General features: G+C 48.3%; 1 protein-coding gene across 4 annotated transcripts in view; it reads left to right on the top strand.

Annotated features, from left to right (window-relative positions):
- NF2 (NF2, moesin-ezrin-radixin like (MERLIN) tumor suppressor) overlaps positions 1-19,485 on the top strand; it is a 94,564-nt gene extending 75,079 nt beyond the window's left edge. For all 4 annotated transcript variants that reach the window (XM_082203224.1, XM_082203225.1, XM_082203227.1 and 1 more), the window contains one exon: positions 15,427-19,485. In XM_082203224.1, the coding sequence (XP_082059350.1) occupies positions 15,427-15,477 (51 nt within the window). In that variant the 3' untranslated portion in view covers positions 15,478-19,485. The remainder of the gene's footprint in view (positions 1-15,426) is intronic.
- The last annotated feature ends 646 nt before the right edge of the window (positions 19,486-20,131 follow it).

Genomic DNA, 20,131 nt, shown 5'->3' with positions numbered 1-20,131 from the left:
CTGCTGGGGATTGAACCTGGGTTGTTCTGCGTGCAAGGCAGATGCTCTTCCACTGAGCTACTATGGCCCTTTCTCGAAGGAGAAATAGACAGATCCCTGACTCGTGCCATGGACAACTTAAAATTTTATACAGCATTTGGGAAGACAGCAGACAGACAGCAGCAGAGGACGAATATAAGGAAATTCATTTCCACATACTTAGATTTCCTTCCACTGGGAGGCTGCAGACCGAAGGTGCTAAACCAAAGCTTTATTGGCAGAGGTGGGTACGGAAAGATAATTTAAATGGGAGGGGGTTAGGGAATTTGTTTATTAAAAATCTCTCCTTTCTGCTGTAAAACAGCCCTCGAGGCAGCAAGGAGCCCTCAGAATAACACTCAGGGGGTTCCAGATAGAAGCAATGTGACAATGCTTAATGTTTGGCTCCTGGGTTTGATTGGTGATTTGTTTCAAGGACCTCTGGATCTGCAGCTTGACAATACTGCAAATTCTATGTCCTTTTAAAATGTGTTTGTGGGAGGGTTTTTATGGATTGCTTTTGTTTTTATTATGTATTTTGTGTTCTCATTTTGTATTTTTGTGTTGTGAGCCACCCTGTGATCTTCGGATGAAGGGTGGCATGTTGTTGTTGTTTACTCGTTTAGTCGTGTCCGACTCTTTGTGATCCCATGGACCAGAGCATGCCAGGCACTTCTGTTTTCCACTGCCTCCCGGAGTTTGGTCAAACTCATGCTGGTAGCTTCGAGAACACTGTCCAACCATCTCGTCCTCTGTCGTCTCCTTCTCCTTGTGCCCTCCATCTTTCCCAACATCAGGGTCTTTTCCAGGGAGTCTTCTCTTCTCATGAGGTGGCCAAAGTATTGGAGCCTCAGCTTCAGGATCTGTCCTTCCAGTGAGCACTCAGGGCTGATTTCCTTCAGAATGGATAGGTTTGATCTTCTTGCAGTCCATGGGACTCTCAAGAGTCTCCTCCAGCACCATAATTCAAAAGCATCAATTCTTCGGCGATCAGCCTTCTTTATGGTCCAGCTCTCACTAAAGGGTGGCATACAAATGTAATAAATAACAACAACAATGAGGAAGGAAGGACACGGTGCTGCCCTACACCGAGTCAAACCATTGGCCCATCTAGCCCAGTATGGTCAACAATGACTGGTAGCAGCTCTTTGGAGTTTCAGGCTGCCCTACCTTGGGGTTAAATCTGGGACCTTCTGCATTCCAGGCAGCTGCTCTGCCACTAAACAGCTGTTCCCCCTTGGACTTGTTGTTGGATTTAGATCCATGCAGCACGGTCGGGTGCTCCACCTTGAGCTATGGCCTCTCCTTTGCTTTCATCCGGAGGACCCTGCATTTCAGGGGGTTCGACTAGATGACCCTTGGGGTCCCTTCCAACTCTACAATTCTGTGATTCTATGTCCCAGTTCCGAATCTTACATTTGGGTAGAGGCCCCTCTGTGATGAAGCCCCAGCATGGGAACAAAGGTCATGTTTGCGACCTCCCGAGTATTCCTCTCCACCTTGGATGGAGCCTGCAGAATTTTTCATGTTTAATTATGTGGTTAACATTCTAATCCCCTTTTTATGAGCTCTGGGGGCGCAGCACAGACATCTCTTCAGGAAGCTGATTTCCTCTGCATGTAGTGCGCTGGCTTCGCTAATTCCAGCTGGCTGAACTTCAGGGGGGCTGGCTGCTGCTTCAGACTTCAGAAGAATGTAGGAGACGGGGTTTGTTTTCGTTCTTGAGGGTCTCTTATTCTCTCTGTGCCTCGGACTTCAAGGGTTTCCTCTTAGGCCAGGCTGATGAATCTGTGACGAACGCTCAACAGGAGCAGGCAGGATTTTGGAGCAGCTTCAAACTTGTTTTTCTTTTTTTCCCCCAAAGAGAAAAGGCATGTGTTTTGCCTGCAAAACAGGAAAGAGGGGAACCAGAGCGATCCAGCTCTCCTTTCTGGGAAAGAGTAGGCAGTTGGCATGCCTTCATAAGAACATTAGAAGAGCCTGCTGGATCAGGCCAACGGCCCATAAAGTCCAGCATCCTGTTCTCACAGTGGTCAACCAGATATCTTTTCTGGGAAGCCCACAATCAGGACCCAAGCATGTGATCACTGTCCCGTCCTGTGGTCTCCAACAACTGGTGTTCAGAAGCATTCCTGCCTCTGAGTGTGTGTCAAGCTTCGGGGAATCAGCTTCCTCCCCCATGACAGTAAATAAGAAGATCAAATGAAAGGGACATCTTACAAGTTAGATTCTTTAATAATCACAGTGAGAGACAAAAGAACACGTCCACCTAGAAATGACGGTGCTCCCAATTAAGGGTCATCCCCCCCATCCCTATTAATCTACGTCACTCCTACGTTTTATAATCTGAGCTTGTACCCTCTGCTTTTTCTATTCTAACACTTTCTGAGCTCTCCATGTCTTTGAAGAAGGTGTGTGTGTGTGTGTGTGTGTGAATGCTGTCCAGAGACTGTGAATCTGTTAACCCCCTCTCTCCCAGTGTTTCTTCTCCTAGCTGTTCCCCATCCAGTATTTCCCAGCTTCTGCCTTCTGAACTATACCCCTCTGCAAACCTCTGTTTCAAATCTATACTGTCCTCCTGCTCCTGGGAAGATTCAGGATTAGGATCAGGGGGAGGGGGTGGCTTCCACCATTATTCTTCAGTGCAGTCCTCCTCAACACAGTCCCTGATGAGCAGAGCCATCACGGCTCCGGTGGGAAGGTAAACGGCTTAGTCATGCTGGCCACATGACCTGGAAAAACTGTCTGTGGACAAATGTCGGCTCCTCGGCCAGTAAAGCGAGATGAGCGCCGCAACCCCAGAGTTGTTCACGACTGGACTTAACTGTCAGGGGTCCTTTACCTTTACCTTTTATTGTTAAGCCACCCAATCTCATGGCCATCGCTGCTTCCTGCAGGAATGAGTTCCATAGCTTAGCCATGCATTGCATGAAGAAGTTATTTCTTTTATCTGTCCTGAATCTCCCAACCTACAGCTTCATTAGATATCCAAGAATTCAGGGAGAAAAACCTTTCTCCATCCTCTTTCCCCATGCATTCCCATACCAAGGCTCACTACAACCCCCAGTCCTCTTAAGTAGCTAGCTATTTTCCTCCATAAACTCAGCCTTTCAGAAACGTTCTGTTGGTATATTGTCATTGCTGTGGTGGAGAGCTGGATTTAATGGGCAGCCCAGATCCTTATCCTCCCCACTCCCCCACGTGGGCCTGTCCCCCTGTCAATAGTCTAGCGTCACAGTGCCTACGATCCCCCTTTCAGCCCTTCCCCATTGAATTAAGCAGGGCTTTCTTTTTAATAAATGTGTATAGAATATTACTCTTTCAGATGCAGAAAAAGGCTGTTCTTTTGCTTCAAAGGGTATATTATAAACTGAAAGGAAATGGATTCATGAAAGCTAATTTTCTGTGGAGTGGCTACGACACCTCCAGCTTGCTCCAGGATATGTTTACTCAGGAGCAAGTCCCACTCATTTCGCAGACTAAACGTGCATAGAACTGCAGCCTTTCTCTGTGCAATTCGGATATTCTGCGTTCCTATAATACAATGAAAGAGTAGCAATAAATGTTATTGTTTATTGCTACCCTTCCATTACATTATCAGGAACATTTCTGAGTTTTATGAGTGTGTTCTGCCTTTGCATCATGATGCTGAGCTCTAGATAATGTTTCTAAGCTTAGGTAATAAAGCCTTGCTTTCTTTACCGCTGGTGTCCCCAGTGTGACTGGTAGGGTGGAAAGCAGGGAGACCAACAGTAGAGGGAGCCAGAGCTAATGACAGGCAGAGCCAACTAAGACCGGGTGTAGCATCATAGAATCATAGAGTTGGAACGTCACCAGCTTAAAACGTAACTGGGTCATTATTCTTCTCAGCCCAGATCAGAGCTTGTTTGGGGTCAAACTCATCAAAAGGCAGCATTTCCCAAGAAATGACAGGATAGATATGGATTGTGGCTAACATTGTGTGTACACCAGTTCTCAAACCAGTGGCAAGAGCGCACTAGATGCAGAGTAAGCAGGAGCGTGTACAGAGTCTAATTCAGCTTTTGCCGTCCTCCTCCTTCCTGCTGCACTGAGACTAAGGAGGAGAAAACTGCTAGAAAGTAAGCAGGCAGGCAGGTGGGGGCTGGCGGACAGCAGACTGAGATTTGGGGCACAGTGCCCCATTCCCCCATTTGCAGGGTGGGAGAGGGAGGCCTGAGAAGTTTAGGGGTGTTAAAAGGAGATTGCTTAGATGCCAGGGTGACCTTGTCTCTGCAAAACGCAGCCTCTGTGCCGTTTGCCAGTGACAGGTAAATGAGATGCTGTAAACTTTTTATGCTGCTGAAATACAAGGCAAGGTTGGCAGCATAGTTGTTTTTTTTTTAAAAAAAGGGATGAGATATTGTTTGCATTCTTTTTAAGGGCCTGAAACTAAATGTTGCATGCAAATCTGTGCCATGAGACCCTGGTTTCTTGAGAAAAGCTGTTTTGAGATGGGAGATTTGGAGTAGTAAGTAGCGTGTATGTTAACCCTTTGGCTACATGCTGTTTCAAATCAATCCCTTAAGAACACAAGAGGAGCTCTGCTGGATCAGGCCAATGGCACATGAAGTCCAGAATCCTGTTCTTACACTGGCCAACCCGATACTCCAGTGGGAAGTTCCCATGCGGGACCTGATCACAACAGCACTCTCCTCTTCTGAAGTTTCCAGTGACTGGCATTCGGAAGCCTTAGCCTCCAACTGTGGAGGCAGAGCATAGCCATCGTGGCTCGTAGACAGCAATAGCTTTCTCCTCCATGAATTTGCCTGGTCCTCTTTTGAAGCCAGTTCCGCAGTTTAATGAGCGAGTTCCACAGTTCAATGATTTGGACTGAAGAAATGGCTTCTTTTATCTGCCTTTCCAAAGGGGCTTTTCTGTCTCACACACATCTCTAGGTAGATCTGGATACTCCGCTTCCTTAATTCTTCCTCTGGAGTCACAGGAAGCCCCAACTGAGATTCCCAAGTGGAAACAGACTCCTAACTCAGAGTTGTCCCATTTCCGTAAACCCCACATCGTGGCTGTTTCTCCTCCTCCTCCCACTTGCCCCCCCTCCAGTTTTATTGGGGAAATGGCCTAAATGGATTTGGTGGTCTCATTTCAATTCTGTGCAATTTTTGCCAAGCCAGCAAAAATGGGGGGCCCTGCAGTTATTGGGTTAGCTAGTGCAAAATGAGCTTGACTGCAACAGAGTTATTGGTTCCTCCAAATCAAATAAAAGCCCCGGGTCTCCTGGGGGGATACAGCAGCCTCCAGGCAGAAGGAGCAAAGAAGATATCCCCCCCTCTTTTTCTTCTTCTTCTCCTTTCTCCTTCTGGCTATTTGATTGCCTTCCTCTTTTCTCCCTCTCCCCTTCATATATATATTTTCTTTGATTCGCCCAGTTAGCGCATTGTAGAGCCTATTCTCCTTCCTCTCTCCCCTCCCTCCCTGCAGGAAGAGGGACGGATCGCACAATGGTGCCTTGTAAAATCAATTTTCTCCCTGTGACAAAAATGTAATTTGCTCTTAATCACCCAGGTTTGGCTTGCACGAAATCTTGCTGCGTGCGATGGCACACACTTGCTTGCTTCTCCCCCCTCCCCGCCTTGCATCTGCGTCGAAGAAAACAGCCCACACATTCAGAGACACCTGTAGTAGCAGAGGAGGAGGAAAAGCTTGGGTCTGATCTTGTCTCCTTCTAGAGAAGGGGGATGCTCAGAGAGAAGCAGCAGAGGCTGGGGTTGGTTGGGGGGCATGCATCTACTTCTCGTAACCGCCAGGCTGTTTTGGATAAAGAACGGCAAGCATGGGAAACAGGCGGCCTTTGCAGAGCCAGCCCTTCTCCCTGCAGGCTTCGGCGTAGGAGGCTCTGTGCCACCGAGGTGTGCAAGTCGTTGCCACTGATTAGCCTGACGCAGGGAAGAGTGAAATTGGTAGTTTCCAGAATAACAGGGCGAGATGTTTTGCTGCAGGATTGCCCTCTGCATTTAAAAACCGGGGGAGAGGAGGGGACCTCAAACCCAGAGAATGAATATGCCCCCCAGCCTCTTTTTCTGACCCTCAAGGCTCTCCCCAGCAGCACCACGAATGCCCCCTGCTTGGCACCCTCCGGGAGCCTCTCTGCCCAGCTTGAAGTCTGCTTACACCTGCATGGCTAGATGAGAGAAGAGAATGTGTAAAAACTGGCCTGCCGTCGGAGGTGGTTGAACGGCAGCACGACCGGTGGGGTCGCAATGGGTGCCGTGCTGCAGGGAGAGCCACAACAATGCTGTAGCCCCTGGAACATGAGAGGTGGGGTAGGGCATGCCAAATTTTAGCATTGCTGCTGAAATTTGAGAGCCTGGAGTCTGCTGCTGCCGCTGCTCAAAGGCAAAGCTGGAATCTCTGCTCGCTTCTGCTCCTGGCCCTGCCCACCAACAGCATGCGGCCCCTGGAAAGTTGCCCAGGAGGAAAATGTGGCCCTCTGCCTGAAAAACGTTTTCACACCCCTGATTTAAAACAGAAACCCAACTAGGGTCAACAAGTTGTTCCCTCTTCCTATTTTATATTTCATTATTGCATTTGTAGCTCACCTTTTCCTGTCCGAGGAGCTCAAGGTGGCATGCATTGTTCTCTTCCTCTGCACAACAACCCTGCGAGGCGGGCGAGGCTGAGAGGCAGTGACTGGCCCAAGGTCACTCAGCGAGCTGCATGGGCAGGGATTTGAACCCTGATCTCTCCCAGGAGCTAGTCCCACACACTAACCACTACACCACCAGCAGCTCTTGGTTCTCACATCCCTCTGATGTAGCCGTTCTGGTCCCCCTGCAGGGTCTTGACACCCTAAGTCCCCCAACACGATTCTGCGGACACAAGGTGAGGCTCCTTTGAGCTCGGAACACCTTTCTGCTGGGCTGGACATGTCAGCCTTTGTCATGGCCGCCCACTCTCCATCCAAGCGCCATCGGTGAGCAGCCGTCCCCAGAGCAGCCGTCCCTGCAAGCAAGGTGGCTGTCAGAAAAGCAACAGGCAGGCTTGACAGGTGATGAGACGCCAGGCAGAGACCGAGCAGATTCACCTGAGCAACTGATGCCAGGAGGGGAGGGGACAGGCTGGGAATAGTGTGCCCCTGCCGGGGATCCTTTTGCAACAGAGAGAGACACACACACCAGTATTTCATCTCTCTCTCTCCCCCCCCCACGCTTTCTGGCGGAGCTGCTGTTTTTGACAGTGCACCGTTCCCCGCAGGATCAGAGGCAGAAAGCGTCCGTCCGCTCAGCCAAGAGCAAACTTAATTCCTCCGGCGGCGGGCACGGATGCACACAGCTAGCTTTAATTGGATGTGAGGAGGCGGCCGTGGAGGAGAGATGTGGGCCAGACCTTCAGCGTCTGGCGGGGAACTCCCCAATTTGCGAGATTCTGCCTAACGGGGCTGGGCGTCCTCCCACACTCCTTGGCTGGCAGAGGCAGCGCAAATAAGGCTTGGCGCAGCTCTGTGGGGTCTCCCAGATGGATCTCCTTGGATAAAATCCTGTCCTTCCCACAATTTAGAAATAGACATCTGCACTTGGAGGCAGCAGTGATTCTGAATACCAGTTGCTTGAAACTGCAGGAGGGAAGAAGGCTCTTGCTCTCGGGTCCCGCTTGCTGGCTTCCCGCAACAACAGTCTGGCTGGCCGCTGTGAGCAGAGGATGCTGGACTAGATAGGCCATTGGCCTGATCTAGCAGACCCATGTACAGTAGTACCTCAGGTTACGTACTTAATTCGTTCCGGAGGTCTGTTCTTAACCTGAAACTGTTCTTAACCTGAAGCACCACTTTAGCTAATGGGGCCTGCTGCCGCCATGCTGCTGCTGCACAATTTCTGTTCTCATGCTGAAGCAAAGTTCTGAACCCAAGGTACTATTTCTGGGTTAGCAGAGTCTGTAACCTGAAGCGTATGTAACCCGAGGTACCACTGTACAGTGGAACCTCAGTTGTTGAACGTAATCCGTTCCAGAAGACCGTTTGACTTCCAAAACACTCGGCAACTGAGGCGCAAAGCGCTGTCGGCAATTTCAATGGTGGAAATTGAGAAACACACCTTAGAAGCCGTTAGACTTCTGAGGCGCGTTCAAAAACGGAAGCAATTACTTCGGGTTTTTGGCATTTGGGTTCCGAAACATTCGGCTTCCAAGACGCTCTAAAACAGAGGTCCCACTGTATTTATATCTTGACTTGATAGTTCATTCATGCTGCGATCGGGGGGACTAGCCTGTGGCCCTCCAAGTGTTGCTGGATTCCTAATGCTATTATTTTAACCATGTTGGTGTGAATAGGGACCACACTTCCTGACTTGCATTTAAACATGAGTGTGGCCTGTAATGGTGTTCTGGTAGGTAAAGGAGCCGGGATTTCATAAGTTTTGTTTCAGGAATCTAGCCTGCATTTGGCGGCAGCTTGTATTTGAACAGATACAACACGTTTTTAAAAGAATTTGTTCTCTGTCAGCCGCAGTTTCCTATATCGCCAATACTTCACTGAGCTAAACCTTTCTTCTTCTGCATGTCACGTACTAGGATGAAGTTCTTGCAAGGCTTTAAATACACCTGATTTCACACACCCAGCACCTGTGCTAACTTTCAGATGGTCTTGATTTGTTTACTTGATGCTGGAATTATATTTGTAACCATCCCATCCATTTCACATCCATTGCGTGCTTCATACAAAGGGCTGTTCCGTGGAAGGTGGAGCCAGCTTGTTATCTGCTGCTCCAGTGGGCAGGATCCGAACCAATGCATTCAAATGACAATAAAGGAGATTCTGACTAAACTTTCTGATGGCAAGAGCCGTTTGACAGCAGAACAGGCTCCCTCAGAAGGTGGTGGGCTCCCCTTCGTTGGAGGTGCTTCAACAAAGGATGGCTGGCCGTTTCTCAGGGATTTTTAGCTGTTTTTCCTGCTTTGCAGGGGGTTGGACTAGAATAATTCTACGCTTCTGTGATTCCATGACCTCCATCCACTTACAGGCTGCCACCAAACCGAGGGGAGGTTCTGCTCTGTCCTCTTCCTATTTAGCACCAGACTCACAGCTGGCAACGTTTCCCTTTTTGTAAGGGAAATTCCCTTATTCCGAATAAGATTCCTCACAAGAAAAGGGGAAAGTTTACAGCTATGATCAGGCTGGTGCCAGAAGTGGCCAGGATTGTCTGCGCTTGTTACCTAAGAAAGTGTGCATAGGCAGAGCAGAAACTAGGCAGCCGTTCGCTGCCATCGGAGGCAGCCGCTGGATACATTCCGGCAGAGGGCATTAAGCCTCTGCAGTAGTCTCTTCTTCAATCCAGCCACCACCACCCCGCCCCCAGCAAAAAGTAGTTGCAAAGGAAGCTGCCTAATCTATACCTGGTCATGCCGTTGAGCTTGCTGTTGTTTAGTCCTCCCCGTTGCTTGCTAACAGATCCTTTAAAACCCGAGTTGCCAGAACCTGTGCCGAGCCGCATGATCGGCTGTAAGGCCAAGGAACTGGTGTGCAAAAGGCATTTGAGGCCGGCAGGTGTAGGAGTAGCAGCCAGGGAAGCCGGCAAGCGTGAGTTACGGTGCACTCAACGCTTCCTGTAAGAGGCTGTTTCTCAGCAAAACGCCCGACCCTTTGACTGGAGCTGCTCACGGCTTTGTGTCTGCCGGAAATAATGTTCCCAATTAGCTAAGCACCTTTTAGATGCGCCGCACCTCGTTTGATAATCTGGGAGGCATGATGTGTCCTAGGATGCCGATTAAGGAGGTAGTAATCAAATACGGCAATTATCTCATAAGGTCTGCGGTGGGTCCCTTTCACAGTCGCCTTCCTGCAGTATTGCAATAAGATTCACACAAACATGCTCTCTCTTTCCTGTTGAAGGGGCTGCTGGCTTTGTCCTCTGCCCTGAAGGGATCTGGAGAAGGGTGTTTACATGAGAGAAGCCAAAGCAGTTTAGCTGTCACCCGCTTCTGCCTGTGCATCTCGGAGCTATAGATCTCTGAAGAGGAAGCCGGGGGGTGTCTTAAGAGAATTCCACGGCGCTCTTGCAAAACGGATTGCCAGAGTATTCCCGGTGAAGCCGTGACACTTGCCATCAAGATAGCTTGTGCATGTTTCACTTGTGGAAATTTACAACCGCAATGTGTTGCGGCTTGGTAAAAAGCAACTTAAACTACTGGTTTAAATGGGTGATTATTGTTTTTCTAATTATTATTACTAATTGTTAAGGAGAAGGGCCGTGGCTCAATGGCAGGGCTTCTGCTCTGCATGGAGAAGGACCCAGGTTCAATCCCTGCCATCTCTAGGTAGGACTGGGAGAGAACTATGTCTGAAATCCTAGAGGGCTGCTGCCAGTCAGTGTAGACATTACTGAACTAGATGGTCTGATCATCTGGCGTGGTATAAGACAGCTTCCTGTGCTCCTTTGCTTGCTTGCTTGCTTGTTTATTATTTTATTAAAACATTTCTAGACTGCCCTTCAACCCTCTGTGTATGCAACAGTGATGTGCAATATGCATGAGTAAACTTAACATGTCACCAAAATGAAACAGAAAAAATGAGACAATTCTAAACCCATATGAACTAACTGAAGTAACCCACTTTAAAAACACCTTGGCAGAAGTGAATGTAAAGTCAGTGTTAACTATACACCTTTGGGAAGGCTGTTCCAAATGTTTGGGGCTATCAAAGAGGAGGCTCTTTTCACTGATGGTGGATAACTAACTGCACTTAGGATAACTAACCTCATTTTAGAGGCTGATATAGGAAGAGGCGATCCTTCAGGTATTTGAGTCCCAAGCCATTTCTCAGAAGCAAGCAGGCACCCAGCATAATAGGTGCGGAGTAATATGACTAAATCCTGATGGGGAGGGAGACGATATTACAGATGAAGGGAACACCTGGTACTGGGGATAATAGCTACATTGATGCACAGGAAACTGAGGCAGTGCTACAGAAACTTGCTAAATGTCAGGAAACTAGAAGAAGGTAGCAGGGAATGACTCAGTTGTCTCTATACTAATGCACAGAGTATGGGAAATGAGCAAGATAAAGTTGAGCTCTTAATACAGGTTGACAAATACAATCTAATAGACATTACTGAAACCTGGTGGAATGAGATTCATGACTGGAGTGTAGAAATTGGGGATTTAACCTATTCAAAAGGAATAAACCAAACAAGAAGGGGGGAGGAGTAGCATTATATGTAAAGAATTTGTAAACTTAGGAAGAGATTCATAACTTGGGAGTATGGAAGGCAGATTGAGAGTATATGAGTAAAAACTGTAGGAGAGGGAAACAGCTGTGACCTTCCTGCTATAGACTTCCAAGCGGGATGGAATACTTGAATGCAGATTACCAAATTACTGGAGCAGATTACCAAACATTCAAAAAGGAGAGTTATAGCAGTCATGGGAGACTTCAACTACCCTGGTATCTGTTGGAACTCAAACTCTGCTAAGAATGTAAAGTCCAACAAACTCCTCCATTGCCTTGCTGACTATTTCATTTCTCAGAAGGCAGAAAGACAAGCTGGAAGTACTGAGAATCTTGGGAAGCAGTGATCATGTCCTCTTGAGTTTCATGATACAGAGGCAAGGGAAAGCTGGGTGTAGCCAGGCATGCACTCTGCACTTTTTGAGGGCTGATTTCAAAAAGCTTAAGGAACTGCTGGGTGAGTTCCCATGTTCAGAAATGCTTAAAAAGAAGGGAGTCCAAGATGGATGTGAGTTTCTTAAAGGTGAAATACCGAAGGCACAAATGCTGACAATTCCAACAAGAAAGAAAAGCGGGAGGCTTCTAAAAACCTATGTGGCTGCGTAAGAAGCTTACAGATGAGCTGAGATTTAATAAAGGCATGTATAAGAAATGGAAGAGAGGGGAAATTATGAAGGAAGAGGATACACAAGTAGCCAACAGTTGCAGGGAGAAGGTTGGGGAGGGGTAAAGCTCAGAATGAGCCCAGGTTTGCAAGCGAGGTTTTAAACAGTAACAGGTTTATTCTGCTATGTTCAAAACTTTCTGAGCTCTCTATGTCTTTGGGGAAGGGGGGGATGCTTTCCAGAGACTGTGAATCTGTTAACTCTTTCTCTTCTAATGTTTCTTCTGCTAGCTGTTCCCCATCCAGTATTTCCCAGCTTCTGCCTTCTGAACTATGCCCCTCTGCAAACCACTGTTCCAAACCAATACTGTCCTCCTGCTCTTGGGAAGATTCAGGATCAGGAGGAGGGGGTGGCTCCCACCATTCTTCCTCAGTGCAGCCCTCCTCAGCACGGTCCCTGACAGTAAGGCCCCAGTTTCAGGCCCAGACATTTCCATCTTAAAAAAGAAAAGAAAAAAGATTAGGTTTCCAGGCAATGTGAAAGATCGCTTCTACTAGACCCTTCAGAGCCATTGCCACTCAAAAGTAGACAATTCTGGCCTCAGGTGGACAAATAGCCTGACCTGCAAAGGGACAGATGCCTGTCTTCCTAAGAGAATATTTGTCATTTGGAGCTCCTGGCATTCCTGTTAAATCCCTCCACCCTCTGTGGAAGCCTATCTTGTCACACACCCCTCTCCATTATCATACATATTTCTGTGCCCACACAAACCCCGGGATCCATTTGCGGGTGACTCATTTTTCCTTTAGACAGTGAGATGAGCCGAGCGGGGAGAGAGAGAGAGAGAGAAATCCAGAGGGGCAAAATACACTTGGAAAGACCAGAGTCCTCTTGAATAGCACTCAACGCTCTGTCGAGGCCACTCTCCACTTGCCACTGTCTCTCCGCTCCTTGTGATTACAGAAAAGCGCAGCGGAGATGAGTACATCTGATTGCTGGCCCAGTGGGGAAGTGAGTGTGGAACATTGCTTGTAGAATCATAGAGTTGTGGAGCTGGAAGGAACCCCTGAGGGTTATCTTGCTCAGCCCCCTGCAATGCGGGAATAATCGCTGCTAAAGAATCACTGACAGGTGGCCATCCAACCTCTGCTTTAAGCAGCTCCAACGAAGGGAAGTCCACCACCTTCTAAGAAAGTCTCTTATGCTGCTGAACGGCTATCACCATTAGGGAGCTCTTCCTAATGCTTAGTCGGAATCTTCTTTCTTGTCATTAGAATCCGTTGGTCCAAGCCCTGCTTGCTGGAGCTGCAGAATGCTCCATCGTCAATGGGACTGCCCTCCAGATATTTGAAGATTGCTATCTGTCAGGGACTGGGCAGAGGAGGAATGGTGGAGACCACCTCCCCTTCTTGACCCTTCCAGGGAGGAGGAAGAGGATGACAGTATAGATTTACAACAGGGGTTTGAGGGAGGTCGCAGCTCAGAGGCAGAAGAGGGGGAAAGTTGGGAAATCATGGGAGAGCCAGAACAACGACAGCCAGCTGACACATTGTCATTAGAAAGCATTCCAGACCCTCCCTCTCCCAGAACCCAGCGAGCTTTAAAAGTAGGAGAGCAAAGAGCTCAAAGACAGAGGGCACGTAGCAGCACCCGTAGAGTTGGCGATGAGAATGACGAATGAGGAAGTGGGAGACAAGGAGGGTGGAGATTCACTCGGGACAACACCATTATCCAAGAGGCTGGGTTCTATAGCCTCTCTCTTTAAAGATTGAAATAAAAAAGGACGGTAAGAAACTTTCCTTTGTCTTTATACTTTCCTGGGCAACCAGCCGGGAACCGCTGACAGCATCCTGACACTATCATATGGCTTGGCGTTTCTCAAACTTACTCAACTTTAATAATAACTTTAATAATAACTCTACCCTTTTCTAATAGGGCCGTCTCCCCCCACGGCCCCTGGCTCTATGCGGATGAGGGTATATGGATCATTTCTGTTGGATTTTTATATGTAATAAAATATATGTATCAAAGCCCCCCATCCTCATCACAGGTACATTTACACCAACTGATCAATCGTGATCTAGTGGTTGATTGCGGGGTGCCCCTGGTCAATCTTTGGACCCCCTGAGAATTGTTACCCCCCCAAAAAAAGCTCAACAGCTTTGGCTTCCTAAAAAAAGCTCAAGAACATTGTTAATGGGTAGATTACTGCCAGTTTTTTGTACTGTGAGTAGATTGCAGTCTCTTGGGAGTTGGTCGTGCCTGCACGAATGGTTCTTATCAATCCATGCAAATTATTGCTAGATAGATAATTGCATTTCTATTTCACCTTTTTCTCCAAAGAGCTGAAGGCACACATGGTTTTTCCCCCTCCTCATTTAAGCCCCACAACAACCCTCTGAGGTAGGTTAGGCTGAGAGAGGCAGTGACTGGTCCAAGGTCACCCAGTGGACGTCATATGACCAAGCGGCAATTTGAAAATGGTTCTCCCAGGTCCTCATTTAATCCACATAACAACCCTGTGAGGTTCAGAGGCAATGACTGCTGCCAGCAGCTTCAACAGTTCCATCAGAAATTTCCCACATGCCTTTCCTGCCTCCTCTTTTGCCACTGTAAGGACCAGTTGTATACTCTCTTTTTTTTTAAAGCCTGGCATGTGTTAGATTTTGTTCCCATTCATCCATGCACACCTGCTTAAGCTTCACAGCTGCAGCATACCTGGGAATCTTGGCTTCCTGTGCAGCATCTGCTTTTCCTGAAATGCTACAAGGTTCTGGTGCACCACTGATCCTTAATATGGCTGCGGGAGGCAGGGAGGGAAGAAGGTGCATTGCTTTCCATTCTGTGCCACATTTGTCACGTGCAATGCTGTTTCTATTCTGCCGCAGTTCGTCTTCTCCCCCAAAGCTACAGTATCCATCTTGCTACCGACTCTGGCGAAATTATGTAACCTACGTGATTAATTTCATCAATCATGTTGTCTTATTCCAGGTCTTCAGTAGACACCAAAAAGACATTGCCTATGTAAGATTTAAAGGGGGGGGAGTTAAGTGTAGGGGCCTCCACAAAAAAGGCCTGACTCCTACATCATATAGAATGGACCACCTGAGAAGATGGCGTCTGCGGGAGGCCCTCTCCTGCAGAGCTCTGCGATCGATGGGGTATATAAGGGGTGAGATGCCTTTTCAGATAGCCTGATCCCAGTAGGACTCTATACACCAAAGCCAGCACCTTCTGGTAGCTAATTGGCAGCATCTGTGGAGTAGGAGGTGTTGAGATCTGCCAGGATACCTCAGCAAAACCTCCATGAAAAAAAGCAGTATATCTGAACATCAGTTGCCAAGCTGGGAAAGGGCCATCCCCCTCTGGGGTCTACTCATGTAGTAGCTGGAGGCATTTGGGTCTTGACTGCAGAAAATAAGATACTGGATTAGCCAAAGGGCATTTTCATGTGCTCTAGCAGGCTCAGGCACATCTCATTCCTGGCAGAAGGCAGCTCTCTCCTTCCTTCCGTCTCCCACCATTCCTTAAGGCAGTTTTCCCAGCAGAGCAGGAAGCCAGCACCCTCTTTTATTATATTCCTGTGTGTTTTGTTTTTCTCTCCCCCAGCTCACCTTACAGAGCACAAAGTCCCGTGTGGCCTTCTTCGAGGAGCTCTAGTAAGCGAGCCGGTTCTTTGCTCCTGAGCCAGCGCCCGACTGATGCGGACCCTCCGTTTGAGGACTCAGCCATAGCCGGCCACGAATCCCTCCTTCCCGGCTGCCCCCCGAACTGTGACCCCCTCTTCACGCGTTTTCGAAGAGTTTGACGTGACGCTCCCCTGCTTCGTACTTTGTAGTTTTTTGGGTTTTTAATAATCTTTGTATAACACACGACTGTGATATACCATTTACTTCTTCCTTTTTTAAAAAAAGTGTTTGTATTGATTGTGACTTGTATTAACGTGCTCACAAGACGGGGTAGGTGCAGCACCAGCATGAGACCCCTTTTTGCTTCCCACCTCTCTGTAGGGACACGACGCCGCTCCCTCCTGCGGACGAGAAAGGCGGCTCTTTCCTGAAGCTCCCATCAAGGAGCCTTTACCATCTAGCATGCTTTGTCTGCTGGCGCAAGACCCTATGTGCTCGTGGGTGGCAGAGTTTAAAGCTTGCGTGACAAAGGGATCCGGTGCAACAGTTGCACGGGAGTAAGCTTGTTAGGGAACAGCTGATCCTGGTGCAACAGCCGGTTCTTGTTGCGCGATCCGTTGTGCGGCCATCGTGGGTGCTGCATATTTGTTCCCCCTTGTGCAACAAGCACACTGCTAAGTGACTTCAACTTAGGCCCCTACCCTACATTCTGAACCAAATGGAAGGATAACCAGGGAGCCTCTCTTAGACGTCATGCTCTCTCCTTCCTTCTGAACCAAGCTGGCAGAGAGTAGTTGGGTGGGCTCTGAAGGAAGCTGCCTTCCACTGGGTCCACTTAGCTCAGTAGTTTCCACACCAATTGGCAGCGTCTCTCCAGGATTTGGGGCAGGGGGTCTCTCCCAGCAAAAGCAGATGCTCCAAAAACTGAACTACAATCCTTCCCCCATGCCATGTTGACCCAGGGTTTTGTATTTTGTTTTTGCACTTTGTTTCAAGGTATATCGTTTTAATCACGGGATTTGGGTTGGGGGTTTTTGTGCAAAAATTTGCTTCTCATAAGAACTGTGATAGCGTCAGAAACGGGGAGGGAGAAGTATGTGGAATTTGGGGGCCCAGAAGCCCCAACCCAAGGTGCTGTGGAAGATGCAGGACTTTTAGATGCAGAACAACAGAGCCCCTCCGCCATTTGACCCCTGCGAGATGTCCTGCCCCCAACCCATGCTAATCCACTGTGAGATTTTGAATTCTTAACTGACAGGGCAGGTGCCTCTTTGTAAAGACTCCTTTTTTGCTTTTTAAAGTTAAATTGAGTACTAGACTGCAGTGGCTTCATGCCTGAGAAAATACGTGTAGCTTTGCAAAAAAAACACCCAGCATTCACTCCTGTGGGATGACAGTCAGGGAGCAACATGCACACACTAAACTACTCTCCCTCTCACTCACACACAAATCCTCTTCCTTCTCAGCTTCTTGCATTCTGATCTTCGGTCCTTTAAAAAAGAAACCCGCAACTCTTTGTGTACTGCAATACCTCAGTGAGAGACGATCTCTCTCGCTCAAAAGCCTCAGATGAATTTTCTAGCTTCCAAGCCTTTGCGCTGCCCCCTGGTCCCGTTGATCTCCTTTTTGTGCTGCTATCAAGGGATGCAATGACTAAAGGGGCCTGCCATTTTAAAGGTGGAGTGTCTATTGCTTTCAAAGTGGTGCTGTTCCCAAAATAAACATAAAGCCCCAGCCGCGTTAGTTTCCCACTTCCAACATGGCCACCACGCCTGTAGGCTCACCATGTCTCGCCTTTCCTTGTTTTCTGATGGATGGATTCGTACAAGTTCGAAAACAGGAGGAGTAGAGGGACCAGGGGGAGGCTGAGCTTATAAGCAAAGGGTTGTTTCTGGGTTACTAGTAGCAGCACAGTGAGAAAGGCCCAGTCAGTCTGAACCTGGCCATCTTGTGTGAAAGATGCCAGATTAAAGGTGCATTGGGTGATGTCCTGTTCAGGATCCGCAAAACACCAACTGATTCTGCCTTGCATCACACAAAATTGGATGTAAACAGCTGGAGTTCCCGGACAGCTGAAAAGAGAGGCTCTTGCTTTGCCAGGCGAGTAAGAGAAATAAAAGACCTGATGAAAGTTTAGGACTAGACAAATTCTTGGAGGCTATGTCTCTCCCTGGCCACTATCTATGATGGCTGGGTTCCACCTCCACTGTCGGAGGCCGTACGCTTCTGAATGCCAGTAACTGGGAATCACAAGTGCAGACAGTTGCTGTTGTGCTCAGATCCTGCTTGTGGGCTTCCCATTGGAGCATCTGGTTGGCCACTGTGAGAACAGGATGCTGGACTAGATGGGCCATTGGCCTGATCCAGCAGCCAGGCTTTCTCTGTCTTTTGCCGGTAATGGCAAACCATGTTTTGGCTTAGATTGTCAAAGCCATTTTAAAGTCACTTTTTAGCTTTTTAAAGAGCAAACTCATGTGTTTTTTGAAATGCTGGTGTGCATCCTCACTTCACGTGGGCAGAGGCCCAAATCGTTTTACTGTGCATTTATCTGAATCCTTGAGAGAGCCACGGCATTTGCAGTAAAATAGGGCTTTGTTTCCTTAGACCAGCGGTTCTCAACCTGTGGGTCCCCAGATGTTGTTGGACTACAACTCCCATCATCCCTGAGCTCTGGCCTTGCTAGCTAGGGGTGATGGGAGTTGTACTTAAACAACATCTGGGGACCTACAAGTTGAGAAAGACTGCCTTAGACGGTTGCCTTGGGTGTTACTCCAGCAGTGTTCATCCATTAGGAACTGGGCCAGATCTGCAGAGCTCTCTGGTTCCCACTGTTGCCAGAGTCCTCCTGATCCACCCTCCACTATCAACAGAGGGCTGCCATTGTCTTCTAGCCACGATGGCTTTGCTCTGGGGGCAGTAATGCTTCTGAATCCCACTTGCTGAAAGCCGCAGGAGGAGAGACTGATCCTGCACTCAGATTCTGCTTTCTGAGTTTCCCAGGGGCATCCAGTTGACCCCTGAGAGAACAGGATGCTGGACTAGATGGGCCACTGGCCTGATCCAGCAGGGCTCTTCTTGACTTCACTGCTCAAAAGACCGCATCCCAGACTTAAAGATATGGCTTGTGCCCACCCTGCATCGGTGGCACAGCATTTTAAGCTGGGTCTTCTCTGCATCGCATATCCATAAACACTTTTTGGAAGCGGGCAAGTCAGGCCCTAGAACCAGGCCTGGGTTTGGTGGCCTTAACCACACGTGACTCGAAGTTGCATTTCCTGCATTGGCTATCCAGGGGTTGCCAACTTTTTCTTTTTAAGGCATGTGGGTATCTTTGGATTTTGGAGTGGGTGGTGTGGGTGCCACTCCCTCTGGTTAGTTCTCTCGTTCACCCAAGCGTCGCCCAACCTCTCTCGTTGCATTTGGCTCCTGTACTGCAAATTGGGCAACCGTGGAGTAAAAAGCAAGGAGGGTGTGTGAGATGGTGGAGACAAATTTGCTGCCTGAAATACGAAACAGCATCTGACCCTCAGCATGGTCTTTGTCTGGAGGTAGGTAATGAGAACCTGTAGCCTTCCAGATGTTGTTGAAGTCATCATCCCTGGCCATTAGATCATGGTGGCTTCTGGGAATTAGAGGTCAACAACAACTGGAGGGCCAAGCATTCCTTGCCCTTAAATTAAGGTGTGAGAGCCCAGCCTTCAGACACATTTGATCCCTAGGGCCTCTGTCACTGGATCCCAGATATGCATCTAGCCCAGATGTGCAACAACCTTTCCCCCAGCCCTGACTTGTTTTTGCAGATGGGAGTGTTTCTCTCTTGATACTATTATTTTTTACAAAAAAGAAGTTTGTACTGAATATTGAAAATGTATATCTGAAATTCAGATATCTGACGCATCCCCCCCCCAATTGTGTTGTTTCCTTAAGGGGGGTCTTGATATGGACAGACCCTATTTTCTATTCCCATGGATTGTTATATACTCTGCAGAATTGATTTGTTTCTCACTTTGGGTTTTAATAAAAGTTCCAAGTACTTGGAGAGATCCGCCGTGGGCGGCGGTTCTTGTCGTTTGTTCTCAAACATGGGTGGGTGGGTGGGCTTCAAGCGTGCAGGATCTGCTTTGATTCCCATCCCCACCCTCTGAGCCTGGATGACCATCAGCCAGAAGTGAGTGCAAAACAAGAGCTTAGAAACAGTGGTGAACATACTTGGAAAAGGACTATCTCTGGGTGCATCTCAGGCCAGGAATTTACCTGAGTATCTGAAAGACCTCCTCCTTCCCTACAGACCCTCTTGGGCTCCGAGATCAACAGGGGAGGGCCCTCCTTTCTTGTTCCTCTGTCCTCAGAGGCTCAGCGGCGGTGGGGGGAGGTGGTGGCCTGGGAAAGGACCTTCTCTGTGGTGGCCCCTAAGTTGTGGAACTCCCTTCTCACAGAGCTGTGCCTGGCACCTTATACAGCTTCTGGTGAATGCTGAAGACCCACCTCTTCGCCCTGTCCCTTGACACTTGAGGTGTACATTTTAAGGACCCTCCTTATTTTGTGATTGTAAGTTGTTTTAAAGTTGTCTCTAATATTGTCATATAACCTGCCCTGGGGCCCTAGCCTGAAGGGTGAGATGATGATGATACCTTCCAATTCCTTTCTCACAAAAAAAAATTTTGGTTATCCCCCAACATACCGTA

Source organism: Podarcis vaucheri (genome assembly GCF_965113315.1).
Source record: "Podarcis vaucheri genome assembly, chromosome: 16".
Classification (NCBI taxonomy): Eukaryota; Metazoa; Chordata; class Lepidosauria; order Squamata; family Lacertidae; genus Podarcis; species Podarcis vaucheri.
Note: the sequence above shows the minus strand (reverse complement) of the source record. Positions and strands in the feature narration are given on the sequence as shown.